Source organism: Caretta caretta, chromosome 5, assembly GCF_965140235.1.
Source record: "Caretta caretta isolate rCarCar2 chromosome 5, rCarCar1.hap1, whole genome shotgun sequence".
Taxonomy (NCBI): domain Eukaryota; kingdom Metazoa; phylum Chordata; order Testudines; family Cheloniidae; genus Caretta; species Caretta caretta.
This window is the reverse complement of record NC_134210.1, coordinates 86,945,907-86,970,257: the sequence shown is the minus strand read 5'-3', so window position 1 is coordinate 86,970,257 and position 24,351 is coordinate 86,945,907. Positions and strand designations below refer to the sequence as shown.

Here is a 24,351-nt window from a genome sequence, read left to right as displayed (position 1 = left end):
GCCCTCCGGGGGTCCTCTGGTTGTTTCCAGTTGACACCTTCTTTGGCCGATCAACACTGGATTCTTAGGCTGGCACCTCCCTGATCATTCATTTATTATCCACACCATGCATCTATTCACATACATCCTCTATCTCTATTTTAATCACAATTGTTAACAAAGTGAGATAAATACAACAAAAGGGTGGGGAGTCTCTGTCTCTGTGTTCTGTTTCTGTTGTTACAAAGTGTCGCTTTGAGAACAGACTCTGTCTTAGAATGTACGAACACGATTAGCAGCTTGCAAGTTTCACACAGAGAGGGAGAGAAACAGTAAAAATAAGAGACCAAAAACCAAGAGACCTCTTAATTAGTAATACCCTGGAATTTAAACTATGGGGAATCAAACTCATTTGTGATTTTCATACAGAACTTCTTTAATATGATCCAACAAAGAACTCTCTTACCACATTCAAAAAAATTGCATACATGGCTGATGACTGCACCGATGCAAATGGGCATCAAGTATTAAGTCATTGTGTACGTTATTTTGATGTCAGTTGTAGGCCACTAGATGCATTTCTAGATGTTCAAGTTATAGAAGACACATTGGCTGCATCTGTGACAACCCACATCTTAGAGTTAAATGCTTGTCAATTGAACCCCAAACAGATGGCTGCTTGTGCATTTGATGGAGCTGCGAACTTCTCTGGAAGACATGGTAGAGTACAAGCTTTGCTCAGAGAAAAGTGTAACCCTAATCTCTCCTATACACACTGCAGAGGCCATCTACTCCAACTATCACTAGTATGAACTGCAGAATCTTCAAAAGACATTAAAAAAGCTATAAATTTAATGTCTTCATTATATTCTTCTTTCAGCAAGTGTCCAAAAAAACGTATATCTTGGAAAATGTAGAAGATACACTGGGACTGAAGTTCATATTAATCCAACCTGGGAAAACCCTCTGGCTTTCTCATGGGCGATCCTTGGCTGTTGTCTTTTTAAAAAGACTCCAGCTGTTATTACTGGCTTTGGAAAGTATCTACCAACATGGGATGGATCTAAGTAGTGAGGCTGGTGGATTACTTTTGTTACTACATTCAGAGAAGACTATTGCCATTCTCTCTCTCTCGTAAGTCTACTGTTGAAACCACTTGGGTCATTAAACAATGGCATCCAGGCATCTGCTACAACAGTAGTAGATCTTTGTCAAGCAATAGAAGCTACATTTGGATCAATCAGAGAGCTAGCCACCAAAAAAGTACTGGAAGAAACAAAGACTTCAGTCCAGAAGTTGACTAATTAAGGCATTTGTATTGAATCCTTAAGTGAAGAGGACAAGAAGTGTTTGTTAAGCCATCTGAAAAAGTACACAGACTTGATTCTTAAAAATCTACAACAGCGACGTCTAGATTCTACTCAACCTCTACGTAGCTTTTACAGATGCCTGTCCTATAAAACATTGACAGTTGAGTGGAGTGAGGCACTACCAGCAATGGGGCTGCCATGTGATCAGGACACAGAGAATTTGAACACAGAGTGGAATATCATACAATGAATGAATGAAGATTTGACTAGTGGCTTGACCCGATGTTTGTGCTATGTTTCCTGGGATGAAAGAAGTAGGAATTCATCTCTTGCTACTCCCAGCCAAAACAGCTAGAGTTCAGTGTTCTTTTTCATCATTGAATAGAATTTTGTGTTCTGAAAGAAGACTCCTTCTGCCTGATCATGTGAATGAACTAATGAGCATATCAACTGAAGGAATGGAAGTACCGGACACACGAGAAGCCTCTAAAGATGAATGCATTGCATTCAAGAAGTTCATTAACAGAGTTGTACAAAATTATAACAAGAAACCAAGAAGGATGTAGACGTAGTGCATCATAGAAGGCTTGAGTGGCCAACTTTCATTTGTGTGATGATTTTAAAACGGGAGTTAAATCTAATAAAATGGTCATGAAACATTTTTCAGTTTTTACTATGGTGCCATAAAGCCCACCTTCACCCTCACAGTCTCACCCTTATTGTTGCTTAGCAAAGTGCACAAGAAAAGCAAAGAATAATACTAAGACAATCTAGACAATCTTCTGCAAGTGATGTCTTGCTTTAATGTCCCAAGTGGGTGGCGCTTGGGACAGCACTAGCTCCATTTCCCCCCAGTTCAGCCTTAAAGCACAGCTGTCTTGGCAGGCCATGGATGGAGATGATATCACTGATGTACTGAACTGGCAAAAAACACAGATTGAGAATCCACAGAGGAAGTGAAACAAAGCAGTGGTGTACTCAGCTTCTGTATTCAGACCCAGCTGCAACAAGTTACAATAATCCAGCCTGGACCTGATGAACATGTGGATCGCTGTGGCCCATCTTCACCCAAAAGGAATGGACAAAGTCTCCCGGCAAAATGAAGTTGGAATTAGAGATCCATCTTTTCCCTTCCACCTTGTAAGAAAAAGAACAAGGTGAACATAGGTAATGGATACATTTTTTCTTCAACAAGGAAAACATATATGCTACCCTCATGTATATCTGCTCACCTAGGGCTTAACAAAATTTATATAATCTGAGTATATAATGCAGGAGGTTTGTGATCTTAGTTGCTTCCACAGGGCAAGAAATATTTGTTTCCTTCTCCCAGTGCTGATGAAGGTGCTCATAAAGCAAAAATGATCAATTTATGTACATAGCCAGTACTGATTGTATGTATATATAGCGCCTAACACATTCTGATCCATTATTGGGGGGGACCACAATGCAAATAATAATAATAGGAAAAAAAGTGTATGTTCTTTGGCCTCCTCTGCTGGTTGAATCTCACTGGAGCATGGCCTGGATGTTAGTTGATGGAATTTAGATAAACATCTAACACTATAAAATAGGAAAAAGAAAAGGAGTACTTGTGGCACCTTAGAGACTAACCAATTTATTTGAGCATGAGCTTTCGTGAGCTACAGCTCACTTCATCAGATGTTTACCGTGGAAACTGCAGCAGACTTTATATACACACAGAGAATATGAAACAATACCTCCTCCCACCCCACTGTCCTGCTGGTAATAGCTTATCTAAAGTGATCAACAGGTGGGCCATCCCCTACTCTACTTGCGCTATATTGATGACATCTTCATCATCTGGACCCATGGAAAAGAAGCCCTTGAGGAATTCCACCATGATTTCAACAATTTCCATCCCACCACCAACCTCAGCCTGGTCCAGTCCACACAAGAGATCCACTTCCTGGACACTACAGTGCTAATAAACAATGGCCACATAAACACCACCCTATACCGGAAACCTACTGACCGCTATTCCTACCTGCATGCCTCCAGCTTTCACCCTGACCACACCACACGATCCATCGTCTACAGCCAAGCTCTGCGATACAGCCGCATTTGCTCCAACCCCTCAGACAGAGACAAACACCTACAAGATCTCTGTCAAGCTTTCTTACAACTACAATACCCACCTGCAGAAGTAAAGAAACAGATTGATAGAGCCAGAAGAGTTCCCAGAAGTTACCTACTACAGGACAGGCCTAACAAAGAAAATAACAGAACGCCACTAGCGGTCACCTTCAGCCCCCAACTAAAACCCCTCCAACGCATTATTAAGGATCTACAACCTATCCTAAAGGATGACCCAACACTCTCACAAGTCTTGGGAGACAGGCCAGTCCTTGCCTACAGACAGCCCTGCAACCTGAAGCAAATACTCACCAACAACCACATACCACACAACAGAACCACTAACCCAGGAACTTATCCTTGCAACAAAGCCCGTTGCCAATTGTGCCCACATATCTATTCAGGGGACACCATCACAGGGCCTAATAACATCAGCCACGCTATCAGAGGCTCGTTCACCTGCACATCCACCAATGTGATATATGCCATCATGTGCCAGCAATGCCCCTCTGCCATGTACATTGGTCAAACTGGACAGTCTCTACGTAAAAGAATAAATGGACACAAATCAGATGTCAAGAATTATAACATTCATAAACCAGTCGGAGAACACTTCAATCTCTCTGGTCACGCAATCACAGACATGAAGGTCGCTATCTTAAAACAAAAAAACTTCAAATCCAGACTCCAGCGAGAAACTGCTGAATTGGAATTCATTTGCAAATTGGATACTATTAATTTAGGCTTAAATAGAGACTGGGAGTGGCTAAGTCATTATGCAAGGTAGCCTGTTTCCTCTTGTTTTTTCCTACCCCCCCCCCCCGATGTTCTGGTTTAACTTGGATTTAAACTTGGAGAGTGGTCAGTTTAGATGAGCTATTACCAGCAGGAGAGTGAGTTTGTGTGTGTATGGGGGTGGGGGGGATGTGAGAAAACCTGGATCTATGCAGGAAATAGCCCGACTTGATTATGTAAAGAGTTGTCACTTTGGATGGGCTAGCACCAGCAGGAGAGTGAATTTGTGTGGAGGGGTGGAGGGTGAGAAAACCTGGATTTGTGCTGGAAATGGCCCACCTGTTGATCACTTTAGATAAGCTATTACCAGCAGGACAGTGGGGTGGGAGGAGGTATTGTTTCATATTCTCTGTGTGTATATAAAGTCTGCTGCAGTTTCCACGGTAAACATCTGATGAAGTGAGCTGTAGCTCACGAAAGCTCATGTTCAAATAAATTGGTTAGTCTCTAAGGTGCCACAAGTACTCCTTTTCTTTTTGCGAATACAGACTAACACGGCTGTTCCTCTGAAACCTATAAAAATAGGAAAGTAAGATAAGCAAAATAGCTATTGTAGGTGCATTAAGATTGTTATGCGAAACTTTACTTTTGTATTTCCTGACTTGTGATTGTTTAAAATTATAACCTTGATATTATGTGAACATAAGGGAGGTTGTTTTTGATAGTTAAATGCTGAGCCCACTAAGTCTAAATAATAAATGTCATTTCCTTTTTTCTTTTTTGTGTTTGTTTAAGAATAATGAAAAAATAGGTTCATTATCTCACCTAAATTTAGTGAAATTAAATTAAATTGGGGATAAATCCTTAGTCTATTTACATATTTAAAAAAGAAAACAACTGAAAGTCTTATCTTTCACACAGAGAACTGCAAACAGGTAAAAAAAAAAATGCATGAGAATTAAAACTACCCCCACTAAGATTATAATGTAGTGATTTTTACCAATAATAAGACCCACTGGAAAAAGAAATAATTTTATTTAATACCACCTGAGAAATGTCAAAGCTCCATTTTCAGCAAGACACTTAAGCATTCCATCTGCAGTCAGTGCATACAACTCTAATTCAGTATGAATTGTGGGAAATGAGCAGTATGCAGCCTTAACAATGCAAATTACCTGCATTTCCTGATCTCTAAATACACCTATCATAGCTGAGATGTCTCTCTACCATTATCATTATTTATCTAACATGCTTAACAATCTAAGAACTCCCAAATTGCCAATCTCCTTCATATAGAAAAGCAATGGAATGGTTGTGTACATTGGAGAATTAATTTCTACTGCAACAATGAAACAGGATTTTATTTTTAATTTTGTGGTCTGGAATGACTTCAGTGAAAATCATAATCACATATCAAAACAGCAACCAATGTACCATGCACTTCATTTTCAACGAACATGGACTGAGTGAAACTGCTTCTAATTTAGTAGAATGAAAGTCCCAAAGTTTCAATGTATTACAATTTCATTTATACTGAAATTCTGTTTACAGGCCCAGATCTTTTCTCTTTTCCTCAGGAGTTCAAGATTTGGTGGTAGTAGACTTATTTTACCATGACAGGTGTCCACTGTTTTATAAGGTACCTCAGACTAATTACTCTAATAATAAACAAAAAGCATAGTCTGTTAAATTAACCAAATATTAAAAAAATCAGCTGCTGACTGCAACTCTGATGGTTCATGAATGCAGCATTGTAAAGTATCTTTTTTTAACCTGCAATGCGTTTGTCACCCGGAAATAATGCTGCATCAGAGAAATAATGTAAGGTGTGCACCTCTCTCTGTGTACCTTTGTGTCATAGCAACTGCTATCAATGTAGGTAAAGAATGAACTGGAGCTGAATTAATGAGACCAGAGATTAATTTCTGGCAGCATACTTAACCTACAGAAACAGTCATCTCCTGCATGAGTGCAAGACACACGCACAACAGGTGAGTGAAATATGGAGCTGCTGATCAGTAGAAGAACAACAAAAGAGGAGTATACTTCTGACTCATTCATGGTCAGTATTTAAATTTTTTCTCATGCCAAGTAGAGCTTTTTAGCTTGGAAAGCCTATCAGAACTCCTATGCAGTATATGAAATACCATTAACAAATTGTGGCAAATTGCCAGCACTACTTTAATTTGTCTTGCTCTTTCTCTTCTTGAGGAGGGTTCAGGGCACCATTTCTCACCCCTTTGAACTGGGGTATTAACTCCCTCCTCTAGGACACTAGTGGGGCAAGTGGAGCAGGAGGGATCCAGGCTCTACTCCAGGTCCTACTCTACTCCAGGTCCCAGCTCAGGAGCCCTAGGGATAGCGGTAAACTGCTTGAACCTGTTCCTTCCCCTAGGCTACTTCCTTCTCCTGCCCTTCAGCCTGTGGGGCTTCCTGCCCTCCCTCTGCACAAACCAGGTGTCACTTTACCTAGGGTCTTGGTTTTCTTAGCTCACCACAGCACTTCTCCAAACTCTCCTCTGCTTCCCTCCAAACTGCTCTCTGCTCCAACACCAATCCACTCTCCTTCAACTCCTTCCCTTGTCTGATTTGAAGCGGGGGGGTTTATCAGGTGACTGGCTTCAGGTGCTTTAATTAATCTATAGCAAACTTTCTTCCCTCTACAGGGAATAAGGCTCCCTTCTAACACTCTCGTGCTGCCCTCTGGCCATGCTATATCACAAAATATTACGTACAACTGATTAATAAAGAAATACTGGCTATTGGTTTTTTTTTAAATCTGTTCTTTAAACACCTGTACAAAATCAAGAATATTCATAGATTTTGGAATTTTCCTGCTGACTATATATATTTTTCTGAATAGTTCAAAGATGGCATTAGCAAGTGGACATTGGATTAGAAAAGAGGTAATTGGAGACTCTCCAAGCCCTAGGTATGTCATAAGTAATAACGTACTATTGTCTACCAGTCTCCTTCAAATAGTGTGTTTTCTGTTTTACTTTTATACAGTAAAAGTGTGAGTCGAATTTAGTTCATGTTGTTGCACCTACTTTGGCCTATGAATAAGAAAATCAGCTGTTATTCAAACAGTGTTTCACATTGTCTATCTGCCCTTACAGCTTTACATTAATTAAAAATCACATATCTTTCAGATGAAATATAAAACTGAGATTCTGATCACTTGTGATTACATAAGATCCCATGATAAAATTTTGGTGTGGTTGGCAAACTTCTTGGCTCGAGGGCCACATTGGGGAATAGAAATTGTATGGCGGGTCATGAATGCTCACAAAATTGGGGTTAAGGTATGGGAGGGGTGAAAGCTCTGGTTTGGGGTGTGGGCTCTGAGGTGGGGCTGGGGATGAGGAGTTTGGGCTGTAGGAGTGTGCTCTGGGCTGGGACTGAAGGGTTCGGAGGGAAGGAGGGGGATCAGGGCTGGGACGGGGTGCGGGAAAGGGTGCAGGTTCTGGCTTGGGGTGCAGGCTCTGGGGTGGGGCTGGGGATGAGAGGTTTGGGGTGCAGGAGGGTGCTCCGGGCTGGGACAGGGGGTTGGGGCATGAGGAAAGGCTCAGGGGTGCATGCTCTGAGCGGCGCTTACCTCAAGCGGCTCCTGGAAGCAGTGGCATGTTCCTTCTCTGGCTCCTACGCGGAGGCGCAGCCAGGGGTGGCTCTGCACGCTGCCCCATCCACAGGCATTGCCCCTGCAGCTCCCATTGGTGCACTGGAGGGGCCCATTGGTGCGCGTAGGAGCCAGATCGGGGCCATGCCATGGCTTCTGGGAGCTGAATGGTGTGGCCCCTGACGCTGCGCCCCAGCTAGAGTGCCAGAGTGGGGCAATGCTATGGCCCCTGACCTGCGCCCTGGCTGGAGGGGGGCCAAGCCACATGGTACGGCCCCCAAACCAGCGCCCCAGCCAGAGTGGGGCCGAGCCACGTGGTACGGCCCTGACCCAGTGCCCCAGCCAGAGTGCCAGAGTGGGGCCGAGCCGTGTGGTCCGGCTCCTGACCCCACTCCACAGCGGGAGCTCATGGGTTGCCTTAAAACAGCTTGCAGGTTGAATCCGGTCTGCAGGCAGTAGTTTGCCCACCCCTGCGCTAGTCACTATTATAAAAGCAGTTTGTAAAGTGCTTTGGGATCTTGCCAGATAAGGGTTGTATACACAAGGTAATTCTGATGATGATGATGATTATTATTTCACTTCACTCATTATGACAGAGTACCTTAGTTATCCATCACTCACTGAAGAAAACTCTCAATTTTATTTTTTAGCTATTATAGATATCAGAGTACTTTATTTACCTCCTAAAATTTAAAAAAGTTCATGGTGTTAATCAGATGTGCTTAATATATTTGAAAATTTGCGTATATTTTAGTAGTTTAAATATCCATATGCACCTTAGGATCTGTGTGTGCAAATGTGTTTATAGGAGTAGGCCTATGGTTTTAAAGTGGCAAGTGCTATTCCAGCAGAAACTGGGGAGGGAACCACTCCCTACCAATCATTAATTTGTTTGAAAAAATATTAATGGGATATATCAAGTCTAGATCAAAGTAGGAGATGAGTAGGGGTGTTGTAAAAAGGAGCTTCTTTATGAGGGGCGGGGAAAGAGTTTATGGATAGAATATATAAAATTAATTCTTTTCTTGACGCTAATGGTCCATCACGTCATTTATTGATTTAATAAACCTCACCACACAGGCACTTGGTGATATTTTTTTTTTTATTTACTGAAATTCTGTAAATATTTTTGTTTGGTCATTAATTTTCTAACCTTTGTACTTGGATACGTAATCACAGCTGGAGCTGTGCTGGAACATTCTTTATATTTGAACAATTCATCTCTGGAAAACAACTATGTCCCAGGGCTTGGTAACTAGAAGGACACACTGGTGATAATAATCTAAAGGATTTTTTTATTTCCCCTTCTCATCTGCTACAGTGGCCCGTGCTGCTTCATGTGTTTGAAGTGCCAATATTCCAGTCACACAGCAGAATGTGCTTTCTTCTATTTTTGACAATCAGGTTCTCTGTTTACAGTGCTCTCTCCTGGATTGCTTAGTACCAGAGAAACTTTGCTTGTATTAGTTTCAGTTATTCCTTGACATTAGACAGCCCATGGAATAAAACAGTCCTAAGAGCAAGCTATATCTAGGTGTGACTAAATAAGACTGAAAAAATTACAAAGAGCTTCTCATGTCACTAGCAAAGCCCTGTGGAGATATTTCTGGAAGTGCTAAGCCAACCACTAGTATTATCTGCAATGGGGGAGAAAAGAAAGAGGTAGATTGAACACCAATGCTCCCCTAAAGTGGAGATGGAGAGGGGGATGGAAGATACGCTGCTTCTGTGTGAGAAGGGCTTTTGTCTTCCCTTGAGAGCTACCAAATTAGGAAATCTCTAGGTGTCTAAAGAATCATTTCTGACAAGAAATGAAAGAATCATAGGGGTACCAGAAGACCTTGGGGATGTGGGCTTCAAACTATTAAAAGAATCACACAGTATTTGTTTCTAAACATCTAGCTCAGTGGTGGGCAACCTGCCAACCAGCCCAGAGGCTGCATGCGGCCCATCAGGGTAATCTGATTATGGGCCATGAGACATTTTACTAACGTTGACTGCCTGCAGGCACAGCCCCCCACAGCTCCCAGGAGCCGCGGTTCTCTGTTCCTGGCCACTGGGAGCGCGGGGGGGTGGTGCCTTCAGACGGTCAACATCAGCAAAATTTCTCACAGCCTGAAATCAAATTACCCTGATAGGCCGCATGTGGCCCGCAGGCTGCCCACCACTGATCTAGCACAAACTTTTTGCCCTAAACTTCAAAGGCATCTGCAGTTTACTCCACCTATCCATCCTATTATTTTGTTGTGAGGTTGACCCCTGCCCTCACTCTGCCAATGAGGACAGCCTCAGTAGTTTGCATCTCCCAGAATCAATTTCAGGCTCTCTCCCTTACTGTTACTTGTGTGTAGGAAAAGCCTCCACCTTCAGGTTCCTCCTTAAAACTCACCTCTGCTGCTATGCATACAGAAAACTAGCACTGGATAATGGGTAGGCAGGTGGCAAGCTGTGATTCCTGCTACTAATGCTCTGTGAATTGTGCCCTGTGCTTATCTGAACTGACATCCTAATATTTGATAGCCCATCCTCTTCCTCTTCCCTTCCCTGACATGTGTGTAATTTAGGCAATAAACACTTTGGGACACTGATACTTGTACAGTGTCTAGCACAATCAAGCCCTGACATGGCTGAGGTTTCTTGTTGTTACCACAATATAAATGGCAAATAGTCATAATGAACAGCCTTGAGAGAAGAAACAAATATTGCACAGTCATGTCAACGACTCAGGTTATTCACCATTGTTCTGTTTCATTTTTAGGCATGGACATGCATTGACAATGGCAGGCAACATAGCATTTGTATTTGGAGGCTGTTCCATTTGTAATATCTTTGTAAGTGTAGCTGGGTATCCTTGCCATAATTTATTGAACTGTTAACACTGAGCAATTTGCTGTAGAACTGTATTCAATGACAACATTTTTATTTTAAATCTAGTTTTACTGTTTGTTGTTCTGAGTTCAGAAATGTTTACTTAAGAATCGTTGCAGAAGCATTCCATCTATTGTGTGCTGTGAAGTATTTCAGTACTACACCCACTGCTCCCTGGTAACAATCTGTGTATTATTCTTGTACCAGTCACTGTTTAATTAAAAAGGTTTTCCCTACTTTGGTGACATTATTAATGTCCTGAAAATAAATATATCAACTTCAATTTCTCTCTCTGTCTCTCTCCCCCAGGATGATCAGCAAATATATTTCAATGACTTCTACATGTTGACAAGTGAGATATTATTCATCTTTTATGGCAGGCAAAATACTCATAGGTTTATTCCTCTTTTTTGGCTTTGCACGTATTTCACTGCGATAGGATGATTATTTGTTATACATATAATGTGTTATCATCATAGAAATAGTGAAGGGTTACTGAAAAAAGCAGTGAGACCAAGACTAAAATTGCTAAACAATAGTTTACAAATTATTTCAGGTTTTCTTCCTGTTCTGCTAGGTTTGAATAGATGTACTGAAACAAAAGCTGCATAATCATAATTCTCCACGGATTTGAATGTACTTAATATGATCAGCCAACGTCTCCTCACTTAGAGTGTTACCAAGATATCTTGTTTAGATATATTTTACAATCTATTTGCTGATCTGCTGTGATTAATTATTTCTTTGTATTTCTGGAGCAGTGATATTAGTATAATATGCTGCTGCCAAATTACTAGCGCACAGAATGCCCAAATTCATGAGTGAAGTTTCTCAGCTTGAGACACATACTTCTTGCAGCCAGACATATTGCAAAGGTAATGAGTTTGTCTTGGAAGGACAAAGAGGAAGGGCAAGGGACTAGTAGGTCAAAGTTTTCTTCTTGCAGCTGATTGACACTCCGTGGTTCACAATGGGAACCAGTTTCACAGGAAGCAGTACAATCTTTTTCTCAAACAAAAATAAAAAAGATTGCAGGAAGAATAAGGAAAGTCTATGAAGTTATTTTTAAAAGTGTACTAGTTCTAAATGCGCATTATGAGAGAATCTTATTGAGAATTTGAAGCATAACACTCCTTTTCAAACTTACTTTCCAGTGTGTTTATCTAATTATGTTTTATAGAATGATACTGATTTTAGTAATCCAACATATCCTTATTTATCAACAGTTACTCTTACTGATTTGACTTGGGAGAGGATACCTCATGATGGACATATTCCTTGTGCCAGAGAAGGTCATACACTTTGGTAAGCAAAGAATTCAGAACGTTTCCTGCCATAGTTTGATAAATCTTTAGGTCATTCTCTCACACTTCCTCATTGTTGTTTGGACAACATTTTGTTCATTTAAGTAGTGAACCCTTGTAGTATTACTCCACATGCTAATCAGCAACTTTTGAAAAATTAAATCACGTAAGGAAAAATCAAATCTTTCCATTTCAGGAAAATTACTAAAAAGCCTGAATTCTGGTGGTAACTTAAAAATTGGAGATCACATTCAACAATTATTAGAATAAAAAACTAAATGGGTTGTTATAGCATCTGTCTTTTTCTGTAGACAAAGCTCCCAGAATTCAAAACTGGATATAGCATCAAGCGATGCAAAAAATCATGGAGAATTAAATAAGGATGCACCATTAAAGAAATGAAAATAAATAATAAAAGCTAGTAGTGGCAACAGAAGAATTTACTCATAAGTAAATATATCGGTAACATTCTGGATTGTTCAAGTGCCTAAAAGTTGTGGATTGCAACTATTGCAGACCAGCCTATTTAGACGAAAGTTTGCTTAATTCTGCATTCCACAGCTGCAGGATGTGGAAGATTTCCCACGCTTGATTAGCAGTTGTTGTGGCAAATTTCAGCTTGATTGGACTGTAGTTTTTCTTTAGAGGTTCATCAAAAAATTCCTTGATATTCAAAAGTTTATGGTTGTGCCCAAGATTCACCCATAGAAATGTGTGTTTCACATTCCTATTTGATAACTATCAAATTAGAAAGTAAGTATGCCTCCTTCCTGCCAGAGCCTTTCTTCACTGCATGTAGCTATACACCGCAATGTGGACAATCCATCTTTTCACTGTGGCATGTGGCTACACACTGCCACAAGTATCATAGCCTAAATAGTATGTAAGAGTGGCCTGATTTTCAGAGGTGCTGAGCAAGTGCAGCTCCCATTGACATCACTTGTGTTTCCAAGAAAAAATGGTTTTTAAGTGATCTGCACTTCCCTTGACTTTAAGAGAAGCTGTAGGTGCTCAAGATAAGGCTTTTGTTTTTAGCCTAGTTTTCGGCACCAAGTTTAAAAATTTTGGACACAGTATCTCTGTAAAATAAGGGATGGATATCCAGAACACTGTTTTTATTGGTTTCAGAGTAGCAGCCGTGTTAGTCTGTATTCATAAAAAGAAAAGGAGTACTTGTGGCACCTTAGAGATTAACCAATTTATTTGAGCATAAGCTTTTGTGAGCTACAGCTCACTTCATCGGATGCATTCAGTGGAAAATACAGTGAGGAGATTTATATACACACAGAACATGAAAAAATGGGTGTTTATCATGCACACTGTAAGGAGAGTGATCACTTAAGATGAGCTATTACCAGCAGGAGTGTGGAGGGGGAGGGGGGGAGAGAAAACCCTTTGTAGTGGTAATCAAGGTGGGCCATTTCCAGCAGTTAACAAGAACGTCTGAGGAACAGTGTGGGGGGGAGGGAATAAACAAGGGGAAATAATTTTACTTTGTGTAATGACTCAACCACTCCCAGTCTCTATTCAAGGCTAAGTTAATTGTATCCAATTTGCAAATTAATTCCAATTCAGCAGTCTCTCGTTGGAGTCTGTTTCTGAAGTCTTTTTGTTGAAGAATTGACACTTTTAGGTCAGAAATCGAGTGACCAGAGAGATTGAAGTGTTCTCCGACTGGTTTATGAATGTTATAATTCTTGACATCTCATTTGTGTCCATTTATTCTTTTACGTAGAGACTGTCCAGTTTGACCAATGTACATGGCAGAGGGACATTGCTGGCACATGATGGCATATATCACATTGGTAGATGTGCAGGTGAATGAGCCTCTGATAGTGTGGCTGATGTGATTAGGCCCTATGATGGTGTCCCCTGAATAGATATATGGACACAGTTGGCAACGGGCTTTGTTGCAAGGATAGGTTCCTGCGTTAGTGGTTCTGTTGTGTGGTGTGTGGTTGCTGGTGAGTATTTGCTTCAGGTTGGGGGACTGTCTGTAGGCAAGGACTGGCCTGTCTCCCAAGATTTGTGAGAGCAATGGGTCGTCCTCCAGGATAGGTTGTAGATCCTTGATGATGCGTTGGAGAGGTTTTAGTTGGGGGCTGAAGGTGACGGCTAGTGGCGTTCTGTTATTTTCTTTGTTGGGCCTGTCCTGTAGTAAGTGACTTCTGGGTACTCTTCTGGCTCTGTCAATCTGTTTCTTCACTTCAACAGGTGGGTATTGTAGTTGTAAGAATGCTTGATAGAGATCTTGTAGGCGTTTGTCTCTGTCTCAGGGGTTGGCGCAAATGCAGTTGTATCGTAGAGCTTGGCTGTAGACAATGGATCATGTGGTGTGGTCTGGGTGAAAGCTGGAGGCATGTAGGTAGGAATAGCGGTCAGTAGTTTTCCAGTATAGGGTGATGTTTATGTGACCATCGCTTATTAGCACCATAGTGTCCAGATGGAGTAGATTAATATTATCCCCCTTTTTACAGATAAGAGTCCTTGTGCCTCACTCTTGTTAAGTGTTTTGATAAATCTGTGACTGAGTCAGGAATAGGCTTTAGGAGACTTGCCTCTGAGCACCTTCTTTTGAACCACATTCCCTCCTTTATTTTTTCAGTCTAGGTGTATTTATTTATTTGTCATCACAATATACTTGCAATTTGGGAGTTTGTAGTAAACAAGTACAATTTGCCTTTTCAGAAATGTTTTATTTTGTTGGTTAGAACTCACTTAATGTGACGCGAACAGTACTACAAACAGACAGAATTCCTGAGAGACAAACGATTGTATAGCAAGGAGTCCTTAGTGATAAGAGACAAGTGGGAGTCTGGCTGTGAAGAAAATAACTGACTTCACTTTATTTTAAAATGGTCTCTACTTGAGGCTTACATTTATAATCTCTAACTTCCAGAACATGGCCCCAGGTGGGCCATAACAGTGGACTCTTTAAGTTTGCCTGCTCCTGCAAGGTAAATAGACACTGATGTCCAAGATACAAAAGACTTGTGATTTGGCTTACGTTAATTAAGCCTGCTGTTCTGAAATACTGTAATTATCCAGCTTCTTGGCTCAAGAAATCTAGATTTTCATAATAACATCCATTAATTCATCTTCATGTAAGTGAAATTTGTTAGGGATACTGGAATGCGTTGGATGTTAAATACTGCCTTGTTTTCCAGAAATGATAATGAATCATCATAACAAGGTTGTGTCCATACTTTAAGCCAATAAGTGACATGTATGTCTACAAAAAGGGCTGCTGAGCTGGAACAACATACATAGAACAGTTGGGCATATGCAATAGGTAGAGAAAAGTGCAGCACAAAATCCTTCTTTAGCAAAACCAACACTGCAGAAATAACCACTGACTGAAAAGAAATAATTTTCACTTTATTAGCATCTTTTATCAAAGCATTATATCTCAAAAGCACTTCAAAACATTAGCTATGAAGCACTGGTGTCAATAAGATGATATATGATATTTATTTGCTGCCACTTTCAGTTCTCCATTAATATTAATACAATGTAAAAAAAATAGAAGGAAATTGTGGCTAGAATACAAAAGCTCACATTAGGCAAATTTGAGAAAGAGACCATTTTAAAAGGTACCATTTTAACAGTGATGATGAATTAAATTTCAAATTATTGCATCAATGTGCTTTTGCTTTCCAGGTTTTTAATTTATAGATGAATTTGGTTTAAATACATAGACATGTTTCCATTTTTGGGTAAAAGGGTACTGCCAAGTATTTTCCTCAGTTAAAAAAATACAATTCATTTTTGTAATGCTTTCTTAGAAACTTGAAAATAAAATGTATTTCCTTATTTGTCATGGCATCAGCAGGAATGTGCAAAGCTCTAGAAATATTTGCTAATGGACAGCTTTTGGAGAATAGCAGGGGGTATATCCACACTTCGTTTTTAGATGTATCATGAAGCCAAAACAACACTGAATATTTTAGTTACTCAGTAATGGAGTGGGGAGAACTTTTTACTATATTCTTGGAATCAGAGGACATCTTTTTCTATAACAGTTTTTAAAGTCTGTGGACCTAAACAACTTGACATTGTACCTTTTAGTAAATCTAAACAAACAGCGTAGATACTATTAGTGGGAAGGTAAAAACTTTATCTGGAATCCAGATAAAATTTTATTGCAGCTGGATACAAAATACAGTTTATATATGTGCATTGCTAACAGGAATGAATCAAGAAATATAATGGGTTTTCTATATAAATCACTTTTAATAATTCAGGACATGTTTTATGAACCAATTGTAAAATCATTATTTTTCATTACAGTGTAGTAAGAGGGAAGATATATTTATTTGGAGGGTGTTCAACCCAAGATGCTAAAGAATGTCTTCCAGGAGTCTACAGCTTTAACCTTAGTGAGTAGAAATGTAAGACTACATTTTGTACTATTTATAGTTCACTAAGGTAATGACAAGTCTAAGGGACCATTATTCAAATTAAAGCAATATGCTGCTTTCATTATGAAAACTTGCAATGATTATTTTAATGTATTAATAATTAAGACCGCCCCACATATGACTCCTAAGACCTTTACCCTCCTTCAAAAATGGCATCCTTATCTTTTGTATGGAAAAGACTATGCTTTCTGCAGATTGAGAGCTGTAATTATCTTAGAATGAGAGGTTTTAGAAGATGAAACCAAAACAAAATCTGCTTTAGAATCTGCATTTATAGTGCATCTGTTGGGGTTTTTTTTATTGGCAGAAATATTTATTAGACCTAATCCCACACAAAAATTGAGCTAATTCTGTGTAGACGTTGTTTCATAGTCAGTTAACTAAATAAAGATGGTTGGCAATGGATTAACTCTGTTTATTGCTATGTAGCTGTTACTCTAATTCCAGAGCTTACTTTTCCATGCCCTGTAGAGAAATAAAAGGAATACAGCTCATTTAAGAATGCCTCTTTGAGGTATTAGAGAGACGAGGTGGGTGATTAAATATCTTTTATTGGACCAACTTCTGTTTGTGAGAGAGATGAGTTTACACAGAACTCTTCTTCAGGTCTTCATTGACATATGTCTTCTTACTTCAGTCTCTGAGGCAATGTTATTAGTGGGTGAGATTCCCTGCTGTAAGCTTTCCAAATGAAAGGTTAATTCTGTACCAAATATCAGTTCATGATGCACTACATTTCAAGTCAGACTAACTAGTTCCACAAAGGAACATACTTTTAAGCACTGAGCTAGACCTGGGGCAAGACCCTCTAAAAGTTATAATTTTAAGCATTCATACATAAAAAAAAATAAAACTTTAATGGCTACATTTTGCAAAGTTAATGTACAAGTCACTTTCCCAGACATGTTGCATAATGTACGTTATATATTTGGTTTGTGGGGGAAGTGGGTTTTCCCCCAAAGAGTAATGCATGTTTTCAGTGTATATTCACATTTCTTAGGCAGAGGCCATGAATATAAACATGATCTATATCACTTTGTACTGTATGATCATTGGATTTATTTATTTTGCAAAGTAAAAAACATTAAATAGTAATCAAAATTCAAAAGTAAGGGCCAGATTTTCAAAATATTATGCACAAAAGTGCACGAGCACCTCGCCTAGATATACTGATATCCCTGACTTCAGAATACGCATTAGGGCAACACACACAGTTTGCTTTGTATGTGACCCTAATTTGCCTACACACATTAGGAGATTTGCACAAGATTTTGGAAAGCTTTCTGACGGTGATTACTATGTAATTTGGCTCAAAAATCAAGAGCAGAATTCAGTAATTACAAAAATATATTATTGAGTTGGTCTATAAAAACATTATTACAATAAACCTGTTTAAGATTGTTTGGTAATACTATAAAAAGTTGCTGGTAACAGAGATGTGACCTATGATATATGTACTCTCTATACAAATGATTTAACAGAGCAGACATGCTGTACGGCTTCTGACGTATAAATGAGGTAAACTTTTACCAACCCCTCTTGTTATTCATTTTGCTTTGTTTTGCTATTCTGCAAAAATAACAGATTTTTTAAAGGCTTTAGCTTTTTTGATAAATAAGCTTTTTTATTATTTTTTTCAAGTAAGTAGCAACAGAAATAAAGGAACAAGTAACAGACAAGGTGTGTACCAACCAAATTCATGATGTAAATTTACAAAACAATGAAAATAAAAAGTGCAGTCTCAGACAGTTTATCATTATTTGAAAAGATGAGTATACCATCTCATGAGCATGGAAGTACACTTTATGCTAATGTTTAATATGTGAGTTAAAGGCCTGATATAAGTCCCATTGAAGTCAATGGGATTCTTTCCAATGACTTCAGTGGGCTTTGGATTGAGCCTTGACCCTACCACTACCCCACCACTGTCTGTGGACACCTGCAAGGGGGGAATCTCACGCAACAGGGAGGAGGATTTTGTGGATGAGGAGGAGGAGGAGATGCACAACAGGCAAGCAGTGAATCTGTTCTCCCCGGCAGCCAGGACTTTTTCATCACACTAGAGCCAATACCCTCCCCAGGCGGGATCCCTGACCTTGAAGCTGGAGAATGCACCTCTGGTGAGTGCACATTTGTAACTACAGTACAGGATTAAAAAGCAATAGTGTTTAATGTTTGATTTGCCCTGAAGAATTGGGATGCATTCGCGGTCAGTACAGCTACTGGAAAAGTCTGTTCACATGTCTGTGGATGGAGCGGGAATCCTCCAGGGACATCTCCATGAAGCTCTCCTGGAGGTACTCTGAAAGTATTCTGGAATCATTGCAGCACAAAGCATGGCAGCGAATGGTCCTGGGTTTTGGACTCATTCAAGCAACATTCGGTCTATATTTTTCTGTGTTAGCCTCAGGAGAGTGATATCATTCATGGTCACCTGGTTGAAATAGGGGAATTTTTGTAAGGGAACAGTAAAAGGACCCCATTCATGCTGGGTTGTTTGTGCTCGGCTAAAAGCGTTCATCCTGAAGAATAGCCACACGGTGGGGTGGGGGGAGGTGTGTGCTGCACATCCACTCGAAAACCACAGCCCCTCCTTTTAAATGTGAAACCCAACCCATTGCTTGCTATGGGAAAGGATGGCGCTGCAATTTGAAATCATTCCCACATGTTATGCATAAGAAGCCAACCCCGCGTACCCTTTGCCTTACCATGGCTGTCTGGAAACCAAATTCTGTTGCCCAGTCATGTGTGATGTGTCACCATACCTCCGGGCACTCAATATAAAAGGCAAAATGCGACCTTTTACCTAAAGTACATGTGCTGTCTGCTGTGAATTGCTTGATTCACTGTGAAACAGTCTCTCTTTTGTTCTCAGAAATGTATCATCTTAAATTTTACTCTCCCTCTTTGTCTCCCCCAGCTGAAAATATTTCTAGCCTCCCCCTATCATCTCCGTCGCTGAGGTTATTGCAGATTAGAAGGCGAAAAAAACGTCCTCACAATGACATGTTTTCCGAGCTCATGCAGTCCTCCCACACTGATAGGGCACAGCTGAATGCATGGAGGCATTCAGTGTCAGAGGCGAGGAAAGCATTAAGTGAATGTGAAGAGCAGAGGCAGGAGCGCGAAGAGCAGAGGCAGGAGGTGATGCTAAGGCTAATGGGGGAGCAAACGGATGTGATGAAGCGTCTGGTGCAGCTGCAGGAAAGCCAACAAGAGCACAGCCCCCCCCACACATCCATTGTACAACCGCCTGCTCTCCTCCCCAAGTTCCATATCCTCCTCACTCAGATGCCCAAGAATGCAGGGGAGGGGGAAGGCTCCAGGCACCCAGCCACTCCACTCCAGAGGATGGCCCAAGCAACAGAAGGCTGTCATTCAAACAGTTTTATTTGTAGTGTGGCTACAATAAGCAATGTGGCCTTATCCTTCCCTCCTCTCCCACCCCACCTGGGCTACCTTGTCAGTTATCTCCCCTTTTTTTTGTAATTAATAAAGAAAGAATGCATGGTTTCAAAACAATAGTTACTTTATTTCGAAGGGGGGAGGGTGGTTAGCTTACAGGGAATTAAAATCAACAAAGGGGGCAGGTTTGCAGCAAGAAAAAATACACACAACTGTCACACCAAAGCCTGGCCAGTCATGAAACTGGTTTTCAAAGCCTCTCTGATGCGCAGTGTGCCTTGCTGTGCTCTTCTAATCTCCCTGGTGTCTGGCTGCTCAAAATTGGACACCAGGCGATTTGCCTCAACCTCCCACCCCACCATAAATGTCTCCCCCTTACTTTCACAGGTGTTATGGAGAACACAACAAGCAGCAATAACAATGGGAATGTTGGTTGTGCTGAGGTCTGACCTAGTCAGCAAACAGCGCCAGCGAGCTTTTAAATGTCCAAAGGCACATTCTACCACCATTCTGCACTTGCTCAGCCTACAGTTGAATTGCTCCTTACTACTGTCCAGGCTGCCTGTGTACGGCTTCATGAGCCATGGGAGCAAGGGGTAGGCTGGGTCCCCAAGGATAACTATTGGCATTTCAACATCCTCAATGGTAATTTTCTGGTCTGGGAAGTAAGTCCCTTCTTGCAGCTGCTCAAACAACCCGGATTTCCTAAAGATGCGAGCGTCCTGCACCTTTCCCAGCCATCCCACGCTGATGTCTGTGAAACATGCCTTGTGATCCACCAGTGCTTGCAGCACCATTGAGAAGTACCCCTTGTGATTTACATACTGGTTGGCAAGGTGATCCAGTGCCAAGATAGGGATATGCGTTCTATCTGTTGCCCCACCACAGTTAAGGAAACCCATTGCAGCAAAGCCATCGATTATGACCTGCACATTTCCCAGAGTCACTGCCTTGATAACAGATCGTCAATGATTGCATTGGCTACTTGGATCACAGCAGCCTCCACAGTAGATTTGCCCACTCCAAACTGATTCCTGACTGACCGGTAGCAGTCAGGCGTAGCAAGCTTCCACAGGGCTATCGCCACTCGCTTCTCAGCTGTCAGGTCAGCTCTGGTCTTGGTATTCCTGCGCTTCAGGGCAGGGGAAAGCTACTCACAGAGTTCCAGGAAATTGGCCTTACGCATGCAAAAGTTTTGCAGCCACTGTGAATTATCCCATACTCGCAAGACTATGCGGTCCCACCACTCTGTGCTTGTTTGCCGGGCCCAGAATTGGTGTTCCACTGTATCAACCAGCCCCAAAGCCTCCATGATGTCCCAATTGCCACAGCCCATGCTTTCAGGAACGTCTGTGTCCATGTCCTCATCAAAATCATCCTCGTGCTGGCTTCTCTTAGCCTGGTTCTGCATATACTCCAGGATAATGCACGAGGTGTTTACAATGCTCACAACAGCAGTGGTGAGCTGAGTGGGCTCCATGCTTGCAGTGGTATGGCGTCTGCAGGAGAGCAGGAGCGCAGGGTTGCAGCGGAAGCGGTGGATGATGAGAACATGGAGAAATTTTTTATTGAGACTGAGCTCATTTACAAGAGCAGGAGAGGAGAGTTGCAGCAGAAGTGGTGGATGATGATGGTTAGCAGTCGTACTGCACCATCTGCTGACAGCAGCACCCAGGACACAGCAGCAGTGATGGTGAGCTGAGCTGAGCGGGCTGTATGCTTGCCGTGGTATGGTGTTTGCATGGAAAAAAGGCGTGAAACGATTGTCTGCCATTGCTTTCACGGAGGGAAGGGTGACTGACGACATGTACCCAAAACCACCTGCAACAACCATCAGGCATTGGGAGCTTAACCCAGAATTCCAATAGGTGGCGGAGACGGTGGAAACTGTGGGATAGCTACCCACAGTGCACCGCTCTAAGTCGATACTAGCCACAGTAGTGAGGACACACTCCACCGACTTAATGCGCTTAGTGTGGACATACACAATTGACTGTATAAAATCAATTTCTAAAAATAGACTTCTATAAAATTGACCTAATTTTGTAGTGTAGATGTACCCTAAAAAAGTAGCATTAAAATCTTTCCAATAGCTACAGCTGATTATTGCATATAAAGTAAGAAGTGTGAGAACAAATTTTTCAGGTACAGTAACATGGCACTGTGCTCACCAATGCCAAGAAGACAACAATGTGGAGTGGAGCTGGTGGAATAGTTTAGAGCTTATGCAGAAGGTTGTCCAGGTCAAGGAATTTTTGGCAAAGAATCATATACATTTAAGGCTGGAGGGCACCTGGAGAGGTCATTAAGTTCATCCCCTTGCGCTAAGGCAGGATTAAATAAACCTAGACCATCCCTCACAGAAGTTTGTCTCATCTGTTTTTAAAAACCTCCAATGACAGAGACTGCACCATGTCTCTTGGAAGCCTATTCCAATATTTAATTATTTTTATAGTTAGAAATTTTTTCCTAATATCTAACCTAACTCTCCCTTGATGCAGATTAAGCCCATTACTTCTTCTCTTACCTTCGGTGGACATGGAGAGCAATTGATCACTGTCCTCTTGATAACAACCTTAACATATTTTAAGACTAATCAATTCCCCTCTCACTCTTCTGTTCACTTGACTAAGCGTGCCTAATTTTTTCACCTTACCTCATAGGTCAGGTTTTCTTAACCTTTTATCATTTTTGTTGCTTTCCTCTGGACTCTTTTTCCAGTTTATCCACATCTTTCTTAAAATGTGACACCCAAAACTGGACATTCCAGCTTTGGCCGAGTGCTAAGTGGGGTGGGACAATTACCTCTCATGTCCTACATACAACACTCCTGTTAGTACACCCCAGAATTATATTCGCCTTTTTTGCAACTGTATCATATTGTTGACTTATATGCAATTTGTGATCCACTATAATCCCCAGATCCTTTTTTGCAGTATTACTGCCCAACTAGTTATTCCCCATTTCATAGCTGTGCATTGATTTTTTTCTTCCTAAGTGCACTACTTTGCACTTGTCTTTATCAAATTTTATCTTATTGATTTCAGACCATTCTCCAAATTATCAAGCTCATTTTGAATTCTAATCCTGTCCTTCAAAGTGCTTTAAACCCATCCTATCTTGGTGTCATCTGCAAATTTTATAATACTCTCCACTACATTATCCAAGTCATTTATGAAAATATTGAATAATACCAGACCTACAACAGACCCTTTCTTGAGCCCACAGTGGGACTATGTCAAAAGCCTTACTAAATATCAAGATATTATTTATCATGTTACTGCTTCCCCCATCCACTAGGCCAGTAACCCTGCCAAAGAAGCAAATTAGTTTTGTTTGGCATGATTTGTTCTTAAGTAATAGCCAACATAGATTTGTCATCACCCTATTATTCTCTAGGTGCTTACAGATTTAATTGTTTAATAATTTATCCCAGTATCTTTCTAGGTATCAAAGTTAGACTGACTGGTTTATCATTCCCCAGGTCCTCTTTGTTCTCCTTTTTAAAGATAGGAAAACATAGTGCCTTTCTCCAGTCCTTTGGGATCTCACCTGTCCTCCATGAATTTTCAGAGATAATCTCTAATGGTTCCAAAATTGATTCTGCTAGTTCCTTTAGTACCCTAGGATGAAATTCATCAAGCCTTGCTGACTTGAATCCGTTTAACTCATCTAAATATTCTTTAACCTGTTCTTTCCCTACTTTGGCTTATGTTCCTTCCCCTTTGTTGTTAATATGAACTGTGTGTCACGATTAACCTATTTAGTGAAGACTAAAGCAAAACAGGCCTTAAACCCTTCAGCCTTCTTGATGTCATATATTATTAGCTCTCCTTTACCACTAAGTAGTGGACTTATACTTGATTTAATCTTTCTCTTGCTCCTAATGTATTTATAGAACCTCTTCTTGCCTTTTATGTTCCTTGCTAGATGTAACTCATTTTGTGACTTTTTGATTTTATCCCCACATGCTTGTGCGCCTCTTTTGTGCTCATCCTTAGCAATTTGTCCATGTTTCCACCTTTTATAGATTTTTTTTTTTATTTTCCAATAATTAAAGGGCTCTTGATGCAGCCATATTGGCCTCTAACTATTTTTTCTCTCCTTCCTTTGCATCAGGATTGTAAGCTGTTGTGTCTTAAATATTGTCTCTGAGAAACTGTGATTTCTCCTGAACTTTTTTTCCCTTAGATTTTTTTTCCATGTAATACTACCTACTAGTTCTCTGAGTTTGTAAAAGTCTCCTTTTTGAAGCCTTATTCTGCTGCTCCTTCCTTTCCTTAGAATCATAAAATCTATCACTTCACGATCACTTTCACCCACACCACCTCCAGATTCACAACCAATTCCTCCCTGTTAGTCAGAATCAATCTAAAATGGCTGCCCTCCCTCAGTAATTCCTCCACCTTCTGAAACAAGAAATTTTCCCCAACACATTCCAATAACTTACTGGACATTTTGCGTTTTGCTGAACTACTTTTCCAACAGATGCCTGGTTAGTTAAAGTCCCCAATTACTACCAGGTCTTAAGTTTTGGATATTTCTGTTATTTATTCTAAAAATGCCTCATTAACCTCCTTATAGTGATTTTGTGCTCTGTAATAGGACCTCTA

At 40.7% G+C, this 24,351-nt stretch overlaps 1 protein-coding gene and 1 long non-coding RNA gene across 2 annotated transcripts in view; both read left to right on the top strand.

Annotated features, from left to right (window-relative positions):
- Window positions 1-4,250: 4,250 nt before the first annotated feature.
- The window catches only part of LOC125637396 (kelch domain-containing protein 3-like), a 92,587-nt gene continuing 72,486 nt past the window's right edge, over window positions 4,251-24,351 (top strand). The window contains exons 1-6 of the mRNA XM_075128636.1: window positions 4,251-6,112; window positions 6,985-7,053; window positions 10,499-10,571; window positions 10,918-10,960; window positions 11,835-11,913; window positions 16,203-16,291. Of these exons, the coding sequence (XP_074984737.1) occupies window positions 6,087-6,112; window positions 6,985-7,053; window positions 10,499-10,571; window positions 10,918-10,960; window positions 11,835-11,913; window positions 16,203-16,291 (379 nt within the window). The 5' untranslated portion in view covers window positions 4,251-6,086. The remainder of the gene's footprint in view (window positions 6,113-6,984; window positions 7,054-10,498; window positions 10,572-10,917; window positions 10,961-11,834; window positions 11,914-16,202; window positions 16,292-24,351) is intronic.
- LOC142072169 (uncharacterized) lies at window positions 17,724-19,855 on the top strand. The gene is made up of 2 exons (XR_012668538.1): window positions 17,724-18,453; window positions 19,254-19,855. It is a non-coding gene; the product is annotated as an uncharacterized LOC142072169 (long non-coding RNA).